This window comes from Littorina saxatilis, linkage group LG13 (assembly GCF_037325665.1).
Source record: "Littorina saxatilis isolate snail1 linkage group LG13, US_GU_Lsax_2.0, whole genome shotgun sequence".
Classification (NCBI taxonomy): Eukaryota; Metazoa; Mollusca; class Gastropoda; order Littorinimorpha; family Littorinidae; genus Littorina; species Littorina saxatilis.
In genome coordinates, this window is record NC_090257.1 from 40,055,129 (window position 1) to 40,074,553 (window position 19,425).

Sequence of the window (19,425 nt, forward strand, 5' to 3'; positions counted from 1 at the left end):
CTTCTTTTTTGTGTGTGTACTTTTGTGTTTTTGTGCCTGAAGAAGACCCTTAGGTCGAAACGTCGCTGTTATTCGTTCCGTGTTCGTCATTTTAACGTGAGTACATTGCTTTTTGGTCTCTTTATTGTTCCCTCTCACGTGCAGTCGCCATTGTTTAATACTTTTGATTAAAGCCTGCCATTTATTGGGCGAAGTAGACGTATTACACTTTCAGTATACTTTGCCAAGCTTTCTGCACGAAGCTACAGCACTGAATTTTGGGTAAAATGACTTCGCTAATTAGTCTTCGCGAAGTCGATTTCGGGATAAATTAAGGACAGCCTTTATGCTTTGCCTTTAAAACCCTTTTCACTCACTTTTCTCTTGTTGCCTGAGCTGACAACTGTACGCGGTTCTTGATGGCAAAGAAGAATGTTTCTTCTCTAGTGCCGGTGAAGTACTTCAACATGCTGTTCTGTTGACAGAATTTCGAAGTATTTTTACAATCATTTCAAAATGCAGCTGACTGCCAATGAGAATTGTGTGCACAGAATCATTCTTTACCTGAACTCGTGTTCTCCTTATTACTCTCTCTCTCTCTCTCTCTCTCTCTCTCTCTCTCTCTCTCTCTCTCTCTCTCTCTCTCTCTCTCTCTCTCTCTCTCTCTCTCTCTCTCTCTCTCTCTCTCTCTCTCTCTCTCTCTCTCTCTCTCTCTCTCTCTCAATCTGAAGGGTATAAAGCCTAATTCTAATAAATCTGACTCGGTATAACCCACCTATTTTCTTTTTTTTTCTCCAAAATGCTACTTTCAAAACCTTTTCGGCCTATACACACCAAACAACCACGAATATCCGTTTTCATAAAACAGCAGACCATCTAACCTATATCACCTCATCAAGTTAAACTTTCAAAACCCCATCAACTCATATCACATACCTGCACGTCTTCATTCCCGCTGAAGAGCAAGGCTGCCAGAAAGGCGAGTACCTCCATGACCAGACTGTCCTGAGACCGAGACAGGTGACCGAGAACACTGACCACCACGTCGTAGGAGTCTAGTGCTTCCTGCACCTCTTCTATCTTCCTCAGCCGCCTGGAATAGCAAGGCAAATGGTCTAAGTGTCGAAGCTGCTAGCTCTCTCTCTCTCTCTCTCTCTCTCTCTCTCTCTCTCTCTCTCTCTCTCTCTCTCTCTCTCTCTCTCTCTCTCTCTCTCTCTCTGACACACAAACAGGGACACGCACATATACAAGCATCTGTCCTGTAGCTTTCCTGGAATTGCTACACACACACACACACACACACACACACACACACACACACACACACACACACACACACACACACACACACACACACACACACACACACACACACACTATCACCTCGATTCCCGGTCTGTGTGAACACATTTAGTCAAAATTATATAAATGTAAAAAAGCAAACAGATGTACTCAGCGACCAAACTGTACGAATTCATTACTAAGCTTCTCATTCTCTGTTCGCCTTGACAACCCTTGGTGATGGAAAGCAAACAGATGTACTCAGCGACCAAACTGTACGAATTCATAACTAAGCTTCTCATTCCCTGTTCGCCTTGACAACCCTGGTGATGGAAAGCAAACACAGAAAACAAACACCAGAACATCCTCCGAAAAAGTGATTACTTTGCACTGGCAGTAGGTTTGCCCTCCCATCCATCCGGAAGCTTGACGATCTCGTTGTGGATCAGACCCCGCAATAACTGCAGACACTTGATGTCCAGCTCCAGCTGTTCAATCTTCTCCTCCTCTGACAGGCCTTGCAAGCTCTGGGATATTCTGTGGGAAAAAGTCATCAACATCATCATGAGTGTCAGCATCATCATCATGAGTGTTGTCGTCGTCATCATCATCATCATCATCATCATCATCATCGTTATCATCATTTGAATTCAGCCATGGCTGCTCTTTTCTTCGCCTTCTGCCAGATCAGGAATATTGAGTGGCAAAAATTAACTTTACCAATTTTCATCATAAGGTCGACAATTTCGCACCAGTTTGAACTCTTAACAAAACTTATTTTAGACTCAACGTATCTAACTGATCACGAATATCAGTTTTGTTCAGGCAAAAAATGAGATACTCACGCCAACTGTTTCACGAGTTTCTGTGCCATGCGGTATCGTTTTTGTGCGTTCTTGGATTTCTTGTTGATGAAGCACTTCAGATGTTCCTGGAACTCCTGTCCAATGGGCAACTCCTCATCTCCCCCTAGCTCCGAGTAGTCTGCATCATCAACATTAGAAGAGTCAACAGTGAGAGACCTTCACATGACCGTAAAGTATAAAGTAAACAACAAGTCTCAGTCAATGGTGAATACCTGTAAAACGTCAAAGAGTCAAAGGTGAACATCCTCAAACGCTGCGAAAACAATCTCTCTATTATTTGCACATGTTTTTGAAGTTATTATAATAGTTGCATTTGTGTCTTGAGAGTGCTGCGTTTCTTTTCTTAGCATTGACATTTCACTCACTTCTAGTATTTGATGACCTCCTGGCATGACCAAAGTCTGACCTCGTGTAAAGTTCGGGTCATAAAATAGAAAAGTGCAGTTACATTCTTTATTCAATGCTGCTTGCAGTGTCGTCAACAACAACAACAAATACAAGATAATATGAAAGATAAATCCTTATCTACAATGGTTTCAGCATAAGGAATATGCACTTCTTGCACCAGCCCTCGCCCAGAGACAGAATATTCTCAATAACAAAATCACACGTACAAAGTGTTTCAACTTCAAAGAAGAAGAAAAGGAAGAAGAAAAGATCAATACAACAACAACAACAACAACAACAACAACAACAACAACAACATACGCTGGATAGTTTCCACTCAAAGGACCGTACATACACTATTATGCACATCTAACACATTTCGCGTTTCATGCAATGCATTCCAAGTTTTTCACATGCCTTCGTCACTGGGGTATCCAATCTGTGTCTGTACGTCGTTGACACCACCATACGCCACTTGCATGTTGACGGAGAAAATGTTCAGTTTGGTGTTAATGTCGTCCTCCGCGTCGTAGTTGTCTTTGTACCTCTGAAAAATGATAATTCATGCCTAAGTGTAAATACAAATGCAGTACGCTTTTATTTACATATCTGACCCTCCACCACGAAATGAGTCGCATGTCACCTCGCGCGGTTCTGCGCCAGGCTTTATATAAGTCCGGGGAGTGTCTGGTAACAGTGTGAGGGTCACCTTAGTCACAGGCTTATAATTCAAACAGTTTTCGCTCTTTTCTAAAACGGTTTTCACCACTAGATAGAGCATACAAAACTCTGTGGGAAAATGTAAAAATATGAAAATCATGAAAATGTGACATGCGACTCATTTCGTCGTGGAGGGTCACATATTCACTGATACCAATTTATTGAAAATGCCTCCCTTTCCTTCATTTCAATCGTAGTGGATTTTTTAATTGATGAAAAAACGGTTTGTGTGTGTGTGTGTGTGTGTGTGTGTGTGTGTGTGTGTGTGTGTGTGTATGTGTATGTGTGTGTATGTATGTGTGTGTGTGTGTGTGTGTGTGTGTGTGTGTGTGTGTGTGTGTGTGTGTGCGTGCGCGCGCGGTCGTAATAATAGCTTCAGCTGTACTATTGTTACTTGTTATTTCTGAAACAACACGCGTATTAATTTTGTAGTAACATATATTTTAATGTTATTGTCGCCTTATTATAAGCTCACCTTCATGGCATCATTTGTAACTTCCTGTGTGCCAACTCCAGCTCCGTATTTCTCGTAAAACTCCTCCATTTTCTGAAATAAAACCAGCGAAGATAACCCCTCTTAGTCAATAAGGGATTTGCCTCTGTCGTTTATGTTTTGTATTTCCATAATATTGTTTTAATTTAAAGGAAAAGCTCAAAACATGAAATGCGTCGGTTTGTGATCCACGAAAACGGCGTCTAAAATCCACCTTTTTCCGCTTTTGACGCCCAACCATTTTGATATATGCGCAAGCCAAAACATCATTGGTAGACGGGATATATCAGTTTTTACATTGCCTTGAATCAAGTGCACAACAAAGGATCACAATGGTAGATGGGTATATGAGTATTTACATTGCCTTGAATCACGTGCGCAACAGTTGTTATAATCGTTTACAGGGTGTGCCAAAGAAAATTGTCCCTTTTTATATAACACATAATGTGTTGTTATTGTTATTGTTATTGTTATTGTTAACAATGGAGCACAACAAGCTATACAAATACACATGAACTTAGAACAAAAACACAATGTTGCTGACATCGAGAGGAATGGCTCCAGTTGCAGTGATGAGAGAGGTCATGCTGGTGACCAGGTTCTTCAGCTGTCGTTCCATGGAGATCAGTGGGGCGATGGCTTCCATGAATTTCTGTGCACACAAAAAAGGCCGCACTCGATAATATGGACACTGAAAATCTAAGCAAGTGCACCTGACAGAAAATCAATGGCACAACAAAAGTACTCTTTATTTCAAATGTGTGTTACGGATGTAAATTCGGTAGTAGCGTGCTTTTACTTTCAGAATTCCCACAACATTTGAGTGTGCATCCCATCAATGTGCATCACCAGCAGATGTTCAATGGGCGGTATTCATCAAGAATTAAAACAGGTTTTTTAAATGTTGGGGGTAATTTGACCAGTCAGAGACTCTGTTTCATTCTTCACTCCAATTTCATTGAATTACAATAGTAAATGTCTTCCGAAGTGTTCTTGATTTTGCATGCAACAAAAATATGGTTAAATGAAAGGAAGAAGTATTGCAAGCCTAATAACAATTCAGACAAAAAGTGTATCGAAATATACTGATTCTGATTTTTTTAAATAATAAAAAAAAATTTGCCTCAAATGTGAAGGTGAGTAGGGACAGTTTTGCCGGTTCTTCGGGATACGACTCGATGTCTGCCTGGTAGACGCTCCTGCACAATATCTGGCAACACACACACACACACACACACACACACACACACACACACACACACACACACACACACACACAAACTCACACATAACACACACACACACACACACACACACACACACACACACACACACACACACACACACACACACACACAGATGAAACATATGTATATCCAGAATTTATTTTCATGATGTGTTACCTAAAGATAGATTCGCAGAACAGTACAGTTTCTGGTACGGTTGAAGCCAAGTTTGGATAAGCCTCTTTACTTTTGAACCAAAAGAAAATATGCTAATGTTTAAGGCAAAATAAAAGAAAATGGTCCTGCAATTTTTGTTTCTATGCGCACAAAATCAATATAAAATGATTAAATTATCACTCCTGCTGTCATATATAAATAGCAGAGTAGCCAACGAAACACCTAGAGCTGGTGTCCTTTTTATATTATTGCATCAATGTAACTTTATCAGAATAACTTTTTGGATTCTACTTCTGAGACGACAAGACAGTTCATTGGTCAAATTCAAATTGTTACTATCCTACAAGCAATCACCCAGGTAAGCAGTTTCATACCTGCAAAAATGGCATGACGGCTTCAAAGAAGTAGTGAAGCTTGCCCCTCATCTCCTCCGTGTCTGTGGATTCACGGTCCCTGCAGTGTAAAATAAACAACTTGAGTTTGAAAATACACATCCCGAAAATGTTACACAATTCACGAATCAAAAATCAGGAATTGAATGTTATTGGAACGTTTAACCATTGGCAAAACAAAACATTTACAATACGTCGACCCACTGCTTTGTTAAGTAGACCGACAGACAAACACTTAGCTAGGGTACACATAATGAACTTATCTCAAATCGTGGATGAATTTGTTTGTTTGTTTGTGTGTTTGCTTAACGCCCAGCCGACCACGAAGGGCCATATCAGGGCGGTGCTGCTTTGACATATAACGTGCGCCACACACAAGACAGAAGTCGCAGCACAGGCTTCATGTCTCACCCAGTCACATTATTCTGACACCGGACCAACCAGTTCGTGGATGATTCTCGCATGCAAGATGTCGTCGAGGTAAATCAAAACATGTGTGTGCTAATGATCAAAATATCATCATAAAACAAATAATACATAAACATAGATAATAAAACTAATCACGTATGTAATAACGATAGAAACATGACAGGAAAAGCAGTACCTTTCTTCATTTTTTTTAAATAAATGCCCTAAACTAGGGTCTAGCCGAAAGCTTTTTGACAATTTTGTTATTATACTTTGGTTCAGTTTTTGACATACACAAAGTGACGGTGTATTTATCCCACATACCTGAGATAGAACACCAATGTCATAACTTAACCATATCTTAACACGTGCGTATATCATATAAATGAGGTCAGGTTAAACCACAGCCTAAAGATTGCTTTCGCTCGCATTTCAAAATTCAAATAAAGCAACTTGTGTAAACCTGGTATAAAACAGCAAGCCATGAAATATTCTCTATATGTGAAATTTTTACCAGCCCTATGAATACTTAGCAAAATTAAATCAAAGAATCATCCAAGATATTTACTCTTAAAGTATGGGGGTTTTGGGGGTTGCTATTTTAACAAAGACATTTTCGTTTTCGTCCACAAATGCCATTTTCATCTATGTTCAGTTTCTTCATAAATGCCTTCGGGCAACATGAGCATATCGAAATACATCGAAATACAATAACGAAAAGCAAACATAAACATTCACCGTTTTGCAGGAGGGCACTTCAGAAGACGTTTCACTGTTTCTTGATTCTTGGAACTTCTGGTTGTGTAGTCAACAATGTGCTGCAGATCTTTGTTCAGACCTTCCATGTACGTCCAAAGCTCACTAAAACATACATGCAAAGGTATACGCACACCCACACATATATACACGCATATCAACACACACACACCTACAGTTCTACTCTAAGGGTCTTGCACTCATTTAGAAAACAGTACTGCTCAGATGTAATCATGATATATAACAAATCAGCATGCACAAATCCATGCAACAATTGACAAAGAGACAGTGTAGCAGTATTGAAAGAATTATTGCAATCCTATCTGCAATATATATGTCACAAGGCTGTTTTTACGAATTGTTCTAATCGGCAAATTTGCCTTTATAATTTAACAATGCGTTTGACACTCTCTCTCTCCCTCTCTCTCTCTCTCTCTCTCTCTCCTCTCTCTCTCTCTCTCTCTCTCTCTCTCTCTCTCTCTCTCTCTCTCTCTCTCTCTCTCTCTCTCTCTCTCTCTCTCTCTCTCTCTTCCCCCCCTCTCTCTCCGAGCAGGGCCAAAGAATAACTGACGTGTCGTGAGGCAGATCCCCTGCCCCGCTTTCCATGATGCCAGCAGCAGTGTTGAGGTACACACACAGCAGGAATCTCAGGAAGGGACGCTTCAGGTTCCTGTTGATGGACGTGTTGTTCAGGATCTTCAGCAGCTCCGAGATGGAGAAGAAAGTCTGGCAGATGGACTCTATGTAGCTGTTCTCCCCCTGGAAACAATTCAACACAGAACTGGTGTGTGCGTCGATCTGTGTGCGCCTGTTCAGCTATGTTTATCGGTGTGTGCATCTCGGCTATCTTCATGTCAGTTTTGTGTTTATGTGGTTAATCTTGTCGTATCCATGACTTTGTACTAGATTAGTCTAATAAGACGATTTGATAGTTTAGCCTTATAAGACGGGTGGATGACGTGAGAGATTGATGTAGTGCGGCAAGGCGGCAGTTGTATCCTGATATGGAATAAACGGCAGACATGAAACCGAACGGTCTTGTCTTTGATATACGAATGTGAATCTGTGGATGACCAACAACGCGTATATTACAAATCTGACCTTGTAATATACTTCTTGTTATTCAGTTTGACGGTTAAATAATTGCTATGCCTTTGGTGTTGTTGTAATTGCTATATAATTATGTTATTCATATTCCTCATTTTCAGGGCCCCTGTGATGAGATGAAATAAAACCTTGAAACCTTGAGTTGGGACGATTTGGATTGTATTGCCTGTGGAAGAATAAACGTATTCCGGAAATAACTTTTTCGCGGACACATAACGTCACGTGACATCATAAGACAGTCATTAGCGAGGGGCGTGTCTCAGACACGAGTCAATTACTTTTCCCAGAAAAAGCAAGGGTACGAACTCTGTTACAACCCATACAATCCCGACAGAGCTATTTCCCAACATCGTCTACTGAAGCAAACTTCTTCTTCTTCTGCGTTCGTGGGCTGAAACTCCCACGTACACTCGTGTTTTTTGCACGAGTGGAATGTTACGTGTCTGACCGTTTTTTACCCCGCCATTTAGGCAGCCATACGCCGTTTTCGGAGGAAGCATGCTGGGTATTTTCGTGTTTCTATAACCCACCGAACTCTGACATGGACTACAGGATCTTTTTCGTGCGCACTTGGTCTTGTGCTTGCGTGTACACACGGGGGTGTTCGGACACCGAGGAGAGTCTGCACACAAAGTTGACTCTGAGAAATAAATCTCTCGCCGAACCGTGGGGACGAACTCACGCTGACAGCGGCCAACTGGATACAAATCCAGCGCGCTACCGACTGAGCTACATCCCCGCCCCTACTGAAGCAAACACACGTGGCCACAGATCGGCGGAGGAAAGCAAACGCGGCGAGAGTGGTGTTTAAAAAATACAGTACCTCTGAAAAAAGTCCATGTTGAGACCCTTCGTCTACATTCAGAACTTGAAAATATAATTCCTATGTAGGAAAGTATGCTTACTTCAGCGCAGGTAGCGAGGAGGTCGACAATTCCTGCCAGGTAATTCTGCTCTTTGAGGTCCGTTCCAGTCAGAAGCTGATGCAGCACTTTCTCCCTGAACAATGACGATCAGGATTAGTCACAGATGTAGTGAACAATAGATATGTACACGTACCTCTTAGGAACATCAACAATGTCGTTGTAACTTATACATGAGTGAAATTGCCAAGATCAACGAATCAAAGTGAGCCAAGCACTCAGTCTTGATGGCAACGGTAAGCGAGAGTTAGCTATACAAGAAGAGAACAAGACGCATTGAAATGACCAGGCGAATTCCATCACCTTTCGTAACTTTAACCTAAACTCACCTCGCGTCATCTCACCTCATCTCATCTCAACTGTACTTATCTTATTTCAACTGTACTTATCTATCTTATCTTAAATGTACTTATCTTATTTCAACTGTACTTATCTTATCTTATCTCAACTCTATTCATCTTATCCCAACTGTAATTATCTTATCCTATCTTCTCTTATCTTCTCTCATCGTATCTTATCTTATTCGTAAAGGGCAATGCTGTCTCACTCTAATCTACTTTTCACCGCAATGACACGTCAATGACGGGAGCAACGTCCGCCCTGAAATGCATAAAGCTATCGTATCTTATATCTTCTCTAATCTTTTCTTTAAAGGTATCGCTAAGATTCACCACCTTTTCTCTGCAGGTGTGTCGATGAGGGTAGCGATGTCGGCCCTGTACTGCATAAAGTAGGTCATGACGAAACTCTGGTTCCGCTTGAGTGGCAAGTCGAGCTCCTCCACCTTGACGATGGCGTTGAGCAGGTCCAGGAACTGCGGGATGTTCTCTCGGTGCTGCGTCACCAGACTCATCACCTTCTGCACCTGGTGCCCCATCACCTTCATGCACGTGTTGGAGTTACCTGTGAACACCTGGTGAAGAGAGATACAAAATAAAAAGATAATGATGAAACCAACCTATATTTCTTCTTGTGTACGCCATCTTGAAAGTCATCGTAGATTCGTCCAGGATTTTATGATGGATAAGAATAACCTGATGGTGTTGACAATCATGAACATAAGGACCACGATTAGAATGACGACATTGATGATGACGATGTGGTGATGTTAATGATGGGTGATGACAACAACGACGATGGTGATAACGACGACGACGACGATGATAATAATGCTGATGATGATGATGACGATGACGACGACGACGACTATGATGATGGTAAAGATGTCACCAACGACAATGATGGCAACGACGACAACGATGATGATGATAATGACAATAATTTGGACAAGAAGATCATAAAAATCTCACCTCCGTGAGGCATTCAGCAAGCTCTGCAGGAGCTCCCTCCTTGGACAGCAGCATGTCGAGACGCTCAAAGATGCGGCCCTGCACCAGGTGGTTGCCTAGCGCCATCACTCGCAGCAGTGTGAACGTCCTCTCGAACACCTGGCGCTGGCCGCCGTACTGCTCCTGGACAGAAATAGAGAATGCTACATGGCTTGCTGGTTGGTTTGCTTATTGTGGGTTTATTTGTAAATATTGAAATGCTAGCGAAAGCGAGCTTTTTAATATTTGAAAAAGCAACGAGTGTAAATCTGATATGACACAGCAAGCTATGTAGTATTCTGTTAATCCTACATACTGTACTTGCATGTCATTTGCTCCAAACTTACCGCAGTCGAAGTGCCCAAATTGAAGACGCGTCTTATGGAACCTCAATTTCTTCCAAAGCCTCGTGAAATCTTTGACGTTAAAGCAAAACAACGCCACTGTAGAAAGTATAACGTGACGTGTTAGTTCTCAAAATTTGTCCAGAGGAAAAAGCAAGCGCAAAAGTGTTCCCAGAATGACGTATGTTTCGCTGACTTTGTCATCATGAGCAGTGGAAAATTAGGTCCCTGCCAGACTAGTTTGACACGACCTCATTTACATGATATACCAACGTGTGAGTGTATGGTTTAGTTATGACATGGGTGGTCTCTCTCACGTATGTAGGATGACATAATTTCGCAAGGTTACGTCATTACAACACTTCATTCAGAGCGCTGTACCAGTGGAAACCATGTGACGAAGTTGACATGTCTTTATTTAACTGAGACATTTTAACCATACAAATTTATTTCATTAGTAAGAACGGGTTATATCCTTGCAAAGAACAGATAGGAAGGAGAAACTAACCAGCAACTTGACATCAATGTTTTGTGTCAGAATTGTCATAGCATCCTCTAGTACAGCTGAAACAAAATATAAATACATTCAGATACATGTCATACGAAACTGACAACAAACAAACAGTGAAGCAATAATTAACAGTTACATGATTTGAAACTTATTTCTTTTGTGAAGTGCTTGAAAAACACCCCACATTGTATCCTTATAAAACACATGTATTTGATCCGCCTTCAAACCGCACACATTGAAACATGTTCAATACCATTCATAATTAAGGATCACCATTACCAGCTATTTAACTTACTATTTTGTCAAATTCTTAAGCCCGACAAAAACTTACATTGAGGGCTTAAGTTAAATGCACGTTTTCTTTTAAATTTGTTTTTATTCCCTTATACATATGAAACACACATAAAAGTGAAGGGTATTTGTACCATTTAACGTTCAACCAAAAAGGAAATGGTGAAGAAATGCAATTTACCATGATTGTAGAGAATACTTTGATTCATCACATGTGGTTCTGCAGAATCTCCATCCAGCTGGCACATGCTGAAATGATAAATACATTGACCAAACACACTTTACGGTTTCTTTGAGGGCAATAACAAACACAATTGGAAAAAAGCAATGGATGTTACAGAAACCAATACGATAAATAAGTATCAGAAGATGTCTCTCTCTCTCTCTCTCTCTCTCTCTCTCTCCCCCCCCCCCCCTTTCTCTCTGTCTATCTCTCTCTCTCTCTCTTACACAACAAGCTGATCCAAAATGTTGCACAACTCCTCAGCTTGCTCACTGGTCAGCTTGGCAGTTGCTAGGCGACGGAGCCTGGGCAACACACAGTGTAACTTGACGCTGACCTCCACGGACGTGTCCGTGATGAGAACCTGCAAAAGTTATAATACGTTTCCAGATATGCGAATATTGAGATCACGCCAATACTCTGGACCTATTTGATCAAAACAAGACAGGCCTTCTCTGGCTCTATGGTGTGGAGCTCACTTTCATCTGTAATAAGATCATTAACCTCGCGAAAGAGTTTCACACGAGCATCACAACTTACCCAAGCAGGGCCGGATCTGGGGGGGGGGGGTTCCTGGGGTTCCGGAACCCCCCCCCCTAGCCATCCAATCACGTACCTCTCAGAGAGAAAATAAATGTGGACTTTGGACCCCTGCCTTCAGTTGGAACCCCCCCCCCCCCCCCTCAAACGAACTTGGTCCGGCCCTGCCCAAGTATTACCATTGTGGGCGTTAATGTCAACGTTGGTATCGTGTGAGTTTCAATTCGCAATGGCAATCCCGATAGACTTTCTTTGTCTACCGGGGCACTATAAAGGGGTGGAGTCATGCCTTGTCCTCATCGACTGTCCTAGTTATGTTTGGTATTTGCCCAAGTAAAAGAATGCTCCTCTAATATATAAATGCCTATGGTAGACGAGAAACAACGTACTGTTAAGGCCCCCCCAAAAATAGGTGTGGTTACGGTAACATAGCCAAAAAAATAGGGTAGGAAGGTAGGCAATCACTTTTATTTTTTGACAAATGTAATAAAAAGTTATAGGGTCGGCCCATAAAAATAGGGTAGGTCGGGTTACCGTAACCACACCTATTTTTTTTTAGGCCTAAAGCTGAAGAGTAACGATACACTAATTACTTGGCTTTGGGAGGAAGGAGGGGACACAATTCAACTCTGCAGGTTTATCTTTGAGAAGGAGAATTAGGGAGGGCAGTTGGGAGACACACGTGGCCATCAGGGGACAGTTTCCAGGGTATAGGTCTGAAAGATGGATCGGAGCTGCATGATGTCCCCACTTTCTTTCAAAAGCCAAGTAATTATTTTTTTCGTTATTCTTCAGTTTTATCTTTGACTCTAAACTAACCGCCTATCACTTAGCACGTGAATTGATTGCTTCCACACTTGTGTTCCCTCACCTGAGCCTGCACGGCCCGTGTGAAGAGCGTCCTGTGAGAGGAGTAGTATCTGTTCAGCAGCTGCATGGACTTCCGCACCATCTCATCGTAGTCGTAATTTGATAGGTCCTGAAGGGGAAGTGTTCCGACATGAATATTTGCACAGCTTTTTATGATTCGTCAAACGAGTTGGACACATTCATTTAAAGGCAGAATCAAAATTTGTTCAAAACAAAACCCATATGAATTATCTCAAATAATAATCAGGAGATGATTGAAATACGTCTTGACTAAATGCTGAATTAGTGAGATATGTGATAACTGCTTTGATTGCTAATCCAGCCCTGTGGAACTTAGTAGTGACAAGTTTTCTTGTCAGAAATGCACAGCATCTCTTCGCCATTATTAACTAGCCTGATCCTTGTTTTAATAACGAAACATAGTGCTGTAAGTACTCTAATACTATCAATAAAGAAAATTCATAGTAATGTCCAAAACGAAAATTATGCATACTGGCTGAAAACAGAAAAACAAACTTAGAAAGCTGAGACAACATATTTCAACTCTGCTTTTGTATGAATACAAAGGAAAATGCGACTCCAGGTTAAGAGCAGGTAAAAATAAAACAATGCTACACAACTATTCATACACTTCAGTTCTAAGAACTTCAAATTACCATCAGAATCTCAACGATGTCATATTCTCGGAAGAATTCTGTGTCCTCAAAGATCCCTTGAAGTTTGCGAAGAGACGTTTTGCTGGCACTGTAAAGAATACACAAAACTTCTGCAAATGTCTATAAGTATCGGGACAGTAGGACCCTGAATTGCACGCTGAATGACAAAATTAATACAACTGTAGTCGCAGTATTTTATTAGTGTTTTGATCTCTCTCTCTCTCTCTCTCTCTCTCTCTCTCTCTCTCTCTCTCTCTCTCTCTCTCTCTCTCTCTCTCTCTCTCTCTCTCTCTTTCTCTCCCTCTCTCTCTCTTTCTCTCCCTCTCTCTCTCTTTTTCTCTTTACCTCTCTCTCCCCATACTATACTATTCACAGGCTATGTCATAATATTTGTATTGTGCTGTGTTGTGTCGTGCCATGTCATGCCGCGTACAATATATTATGATTATGGTATGCCATGTTATGTTATGTAACATTGTGTTGTGTCGTGCTATGTTAATATCGTGTTATGTCATACCATATTATGCCATTCCATGATGTATTGTTGTGTTGTGTTGTGTCATGGCATGTCCTTTTTTATGCCATGTTGTGTTACGTCGTGTTGTGCCATAACCTATGTTACGCAATGTCATGATGTGTGGCTGTGTTGTGTCATGTCATATCCTTTTTTATGCCATGTTATGTTATGAATTACGCTTTTGACTGGGGGTCTTCCAGGCTGAAATCCTCCCGGAGCAGAACAGCTAACTCTGACGAGAACAGGTCACTGAAATACGACGTTTTGGAGTTGGCCTCCTTCATCATGTCTTTGAACATGTTCATGAATTTCTGAAAAAAAATAAAAAAATAAAAAAATATAAACATGAACGTGAATGAGTATCGGAAACATGACACGACATGCTATTTACACCTGAGAAATCGTCAGAGGCTGAAACACTATTTGTAAGACACTGAAGAGAATATACCGCTTATTTAAAATCGTACTCTCTTTAAAGATACCTTTCATATAGCGTAGATATACTCGGTTCGATCAAGAATATTACAGAAGCTGAAAAAAAGTTTTTATTTTTTAAGTATCAATGTTCTAAAGAAGATAATAGAACTAGAAACTGATTTAACTTCATTGTACTAATAACTCTATTTCAACTGTACGGAAAGCTGCAAAGCATTTTATTCTGAAATAGCTATGCTAGTCACATTATTGAAACTTTATTTAGTTCAGGTTAGAAATAATTGAACCATATTAAAATGATAATCATTCGTTGAGTTGACGTACCTCCATCCTGAGATTGAAGATGAAATTGAAGAACAGATTGAGTACTTCCAACGCCCTATCACAGAAAGAAAAGAAACATTAGCTTACTCTCTAATAAAGTACATACACATAATTCACTAGCATTGTCCAATCACTACACAGAATATTATACCTCATAGAAGCTAGAAGCAAAATAGACATTAATAACTGTTGAATAATAAAATTCTCTAACTTAAAGTGTGACTTTCGGCTTCTTCAGAACACTTAAAAAAAATACAGACTATTAGATTCTTAACCACTCACTGAAGTTTTGCATTGACGATGGCCTGAGTTTCCTGGCTTGGCTGGAACCGCCCATGTGTCCTGAAATGCTTCAGAGTTTCCTCTGCTTCCTTTCCTGTAATGTAATCGAGAAACCATTGTGAAAGCAGGAAGCAGAAACTCTTTGTTGGGTATATTCTTACGTACTTACTTCAGCGCTTTTAAAGTAATCGTGGAAAAAGTTCAGAGACAGGGTAGGAGACTAGATAATATACTAACAAAAAGTAGCACTCCTGCTAGCCGGGACCGATCATTTTAAGAGTCAAGAAAACACTTACCTACTGGAGCACACAGAGATAACAAAAAGAATGTCTTCTGAAAGAAAAGCAATGGGTCTATCACCCGCTTAGTTCAAAATAAGAGGGGTGCTGAAAAGGAAGTCCATTCACTCATGGCAACTTAATGTTGCGCACACAAGGTAAAACTTTCTGCCTGTTCATGCAACTGAAGACGTTTGGTCGTGCCCGATGAATCTCGTTTGCTCAAACATTTCCTTTTACTTAAAAATCCCCTTTACTCACTAATTCTTTTTTGCTCAAATGTTCCATTCTTTCTTGGATGCATGCCATGTGTGAAAACCCTTTCAGAGCAGGTTTGCGACCAACAGTATCATGGGGTGATTGTTAGTCTTGGTTTAGACCTTTCTTTCTTCCTTTCACTTACTGCAAAAATGTTTATTTAATTGCCGAAACTTCGAAACTTTACCCAAAAAGACTTGTTAGCACCATGCAAAAGGAACGTTTTATAGTTTTGTTTTATATTATAAAATATTGCTTGTATTATAATACAAAAGACAATGTGTTATGCCTTTCGTGTTCAAAGAAAACACGAACGATTATTCATGCAGAACGATTATTTGGATGGAGTGCTTACCAGCGATGTTGGGATAAGGTTTGTCATTGCGTCCGTCCAGCAGACTCATCAGAGGTTTCAGTAGCTGTTCAATGTCATGTGACTTGTAGTAGAAACCGTACCTCACCAGGCAGTGTACCAAGCGTAATACCTGTGTACAGTCCAAAAGAAAAACTTCACATGTGATAAAATGTGACCCTCCACCACGAGATGAGTCGCATGTCACCTTTGCATGATTTTCATATTTGTACATTTTCCTAAAGAGATTTGTATGCTCTATCCAGTGGTGAAAACCGTTTTAAAAAAGAGCAAAAACTGTTTGAGTTATAAGCCTGTGACTAAGGTGACCCTCACACTGTTTACCAGACACTCCCCGGACTTATATTAAGCCTAGCGCAGAACCGCGCGAGGTGACATGCGACTCATTTCGTGGTGGAGGGTCACATATATCAAAAAACAAGAAAGCTATGTTATTGGAAGGTTATGTTTATAACAAAACAAATCGTTACGTTCACTGATCTTCGTCCTAGCGGTGTGGACAGACAGACACTCATTTATAATACAGAAACTAGTCTTTCTCGAAACTAGTCTTATCTGACAAATTGTCAAGAAGCTCGCGTGGAAGACACAAACCAGATTTTTTTGGGCGTGTGATACTTAGTTTTCTACTGATTTATTTCTACAATATTGTTTTATGGCTATGGCCCCTTGCCCGACTTCACAACCCAACTTTGCAATCACAGACGTCCTTTGTCAACGGTATTTCTTTGCGCAGAGAGCGTTTTTGAATCCATTTCGACGGGCGCAGTGGCGTGGTGGTAAGACGTCGGCCTCCTAATCGGGAGGTCGTGAGTTCGAATCCCGGTCGCTGCCGCCTGGTGGGTTAAGAGTGGATATTTTTCCGATCTCCCAGGTTAACTTATGTGCTAGTGCCTTACCCCCCTTCGTGTGTACACGCAAGCACAAGACCAATTGCGCACGGAAAAGATCCTGTAATTCAATTCAGAGTTCGTTGGGTTATAGAAACACGAAAATACACAGCATGCCTCCCCCGAAATCGGCGTATGCTGGCGGGGTAAAAACGGTCATACACGTAAAAATCCACTCGTGCTAAAAACATGAGTGGACGTGGGAGTCTAAGCCCATGAACAAAGAAGAAGAAGAAGAAGAAGAATCCATTTCTATCAGCACAGTCAGAGCTACACAACCTTAGAATGTACCACTGTAACTAACCTCCACAGACATAAAGACGTAGCTGCTTCTTTCCAAAACGTGCATCGGGCACTTTCATGAAGTAAAACGATGTCCATGCTTGTGTAACAGTCGAAAAAAAGACTCTCAGGTACTGTTTGCCAAGGGGAAGCGAAAGATAATAATAAGTATAAGATTAGGATAATAACTTCTTTTTTTCACGCAGAAATCCGGGGAGAACCTGTTAAAAGCTCCGCGTGGACGGCTACCTTAAACTGACCTGTTGCACCAGCATGTTGTTGCCGATCTGTGAGGCTGTCATGTCTCCATTACTCCCCAGGAAGCCAGAGATCCAGTGTGGGAGATCTGGGAAGTACTGGTAGGTCTGAGACGTGCTTCTCTCAACTTTGTCCTGTCGGGCAGATTAACATAATGAACAGGATATTCAGACTGAATAGCCCTTTTCTGTCTCTGTATGTAACTATTTGGTTGTGCTATGTAGCGTCGTTTATTTTTGTTACTAGTATATAGCAGTTAAGCCCGGCTTCGCCCGGGAGTAAGCAGAGCCCTGTAGCAATTTAAGACGCTCGCTATCCCATTATCATTAGCTTTACCTCCTTTGTTTGGATACAAAAAAAGAGTTATCTCCCTTACCTTCTAGAAATTTCCGGAACTGTCCAGTTAATTTTTCATTCTTCATTTCTTCCCCTCATAGGAGCAATAGCAAGTCTCTAATATCACTGGCATGATGTGCTTGCTACAGGTGAACAGTAGGCACTGAACTGGTCTTGCACCATATAGGCTGTATTCAATAAATGGGAGGTCCATAATCTGAGTAAGGAAACAATGAATCAAGAAACTAAAACCCAGGTGCACATCTGCGGCACCTAGGGAGTGTACGTGCACACTATCTTGTTCCTGCCTCTTGCCATCTCAGAGGTATGGCGACCACAGACAGACACACACACACACACACACACACACACAGACAGACAGACACTCTCTTTTATTTATATGTATAGATTACTGAGTTACTGCGGCTTTAAATACTCATAGAGAAAACTCTATGTGTGATCATGTCTGTATGTCTGTTTGTCTGCCTGTCTGTCTGTCTGACTGTCTGTCTGTCTGTCTGTCCGTCTGCTTCTCTCTCTCTCTCTCTCTCTCTCTCTCTCTCTCTCTCTCTCTTCATTTCACACTGTTTTAAGATCTCTCACTCTCACTCACTCCCTTTTACAGCTTAGCACCCACACACTCACACGTACACTCACACTAGCTCTTCCCTCAATGTTTTATCCCTTCTTAATTAAATTCTTCTATCTTTTGATTTTACAATACAACGTCACTCCTATCTGAAGCAGTAATATGTGCTCACCTCCATCTTGTCGATGTCGTCGTAAACGTAGGAGAGTTTCACTCTGTCCATTACCGACACATTGTCACTGATGTCCACAAAGAGAGCTGTAAATCAAAACAAGGAGGAAACCCTTTAAGCCGAACATCCGTCTCCAGGGGACAACGCCTTGCTAGAAGGCCACAGAGATAAATGTAGAGTTACCCGCGACTCCGGATGTATTACTGGCACGAAAATACAGAGCTACATCTGTCGCGCCCGCGATGTTGGGCTATAAAGACTTACGTTCGACAAGGGGCCAGTCGATCTGTCTGTCTGTCTGTTTGTTTGTCTGTTTGTCCGTCCGTAAGTCCGTCTCTCTCTCTCTAGACATATAAAAATGAATGTAAACGAAATATAAAGATTGTAGCTATACTTACTGATGGTCAGCTCACAGTACTTGGCGCGTAGTCTGTCAGGTAGAGAATTGTCACGTAGACAGGTGAAAGCTTCAATCCACGTCAGGTAGTCCAGTTCCTGTGTGATAACTTTGATGGCGTACTCATTCTGGCCCTAGGCAATCAACAGATAATAGATTGTCAGGTATTTTGCCCATTTTTCATTTTCATCCATACTGGTGTGTTCATGGAGTACAAAATGTTAGGTGTAATTCAGATTGTGTAGCCGTATCACAAAAAATAGCGGCCAGAATGTAAATATGCAACTTCGGGTTTTGTCTTCAAGCAAAACGCCTGATTACATTATTCTGTAGGAAGAAATAATGCAAATTTTCTTTTTTTAGAAAAACAACACACACTCATTCTGTGATGCCGCCCCGACCTTACAAGATCTTCAGTAGGTGCCGTCCTGACCCTACAAATACTAAAGTAGTTTGCATCACGACCTAAAAAGGTCTTCAGTGGTTGTCACTCAGATCTTATTAGGTCTTCACTAATTGCTGACCCGACCTCACGAGGTCTTCAGTAATGCATCTT

The 19,425-nt window shown here is 41.2% G+C and overlaps 1 protein-coding gene and 1 long non-coding RNA gene across 2 annotated transcripts in view; both read right to left on the bottom strand.

Moving 5' to 3' along the window:
• LOC138945902 (inositol 1,4,5-trisphosphate-gated calcium channel ITPR3-like) overlaps window positions 1-19,425 on the bottom strand; it is a 90,855-nt gene that overhangs the window by 35,610 nt on the left and 35,820 nt on the right. The window contains exons 25-48 of the mRNA XM_070317421.1: window positions 18,871-19,003; window positions 18,449-18,558; window positions 17,378-17,509; window positions 15,928-16,057; window positions 15,037-15,130; window positions 14,755-14,809; window positions 14,173-14,306; window positions 13,479-13,566; window positions 12,802-12,931; window positions 12,106-12,116; window positions 11,640-11,776; window positions 11,371-11,438; window positions 10,896-10,951; window positions 10,026-10,187; window positions 9,390-9,628; window positions 8,698-8,791; window positions 7,253-7,444; window positions 4,271-4,378; window positions 3,709-3,780; window positions 2,931-3,060; window positions 2,106-2,244; window positions 1,645-1,797; window positions 916-1,072; window positions 357-454 (exon numbers count right to left, since the gene is read on the bottom strand). Of these exons, the coding sequence (XP_070173522.1) occupies window positions 357-454; window positions 916-1,072; window positions 1,645-1,797; window positions 2,106-2,244; window positions 2,931-3,060; window positions 3,709-3,780; window positions 4,271-4,378; window positions 7,253-7,444; window positions 8,698-8,791; window positions 9,390-9,628; window positions 10,026-10,187; window positions 10,896-10,951; window positions 11,371-11,438; window positions 11,640-11,776; window positions 12,106-12,116; window positions 12,802-12,931; window positions 13,479-13,566; window positions 14,173-14,306; window positions 14,755-14,809; window positions 15,037-15,130; window positions 15,928-16,057; window positions 17,378-17,509; window positions 18,449-18,558; window positions 18,871-19,003 (2,822 nt within the window). The remainder of the gene's footprint in view (window positions 1-356; window positions 455-915; window positions 1,073-1,644; window positions 1,798-2,105; window positions 2,245-2,930; window positions 3,061-3,708; window positions 3,781-4,270; window positions 4,379-7,252; window positions 7,445-8,697; window positions 8,792-9,389; window positions 9,629-10,025; window positions 10,188-10,895; window positions 10,952-11,370; window positions 11,439-11,639; window positions 11,777-12,105; window positions 12,117-12,801; window positions 12,932-13,478; window positions 13,567-14,172; window positions 14,307-14,754; window positions 14,810-15,036; window positions 15,131-15,927; window positions 16,058-17,377; window positions 17,510-18,448; window positions 18,559-18,870; window positions 19,004-19,425) is intronic.
• Window positions 4,862-6,790, bottom strand: LOC138945729 (uncharacterized). Its single transcript, XR_011449099.1, has 3 exons — window positions 6,668-6,790; window positions 5,504-5,582; window positions 4,862-4,936 (listed from the first exon to the last, which is right to left on the bottom strand). It is a non-coding gene; the product is annotated as an uncharacterized lncRNA (long non-coding RNA).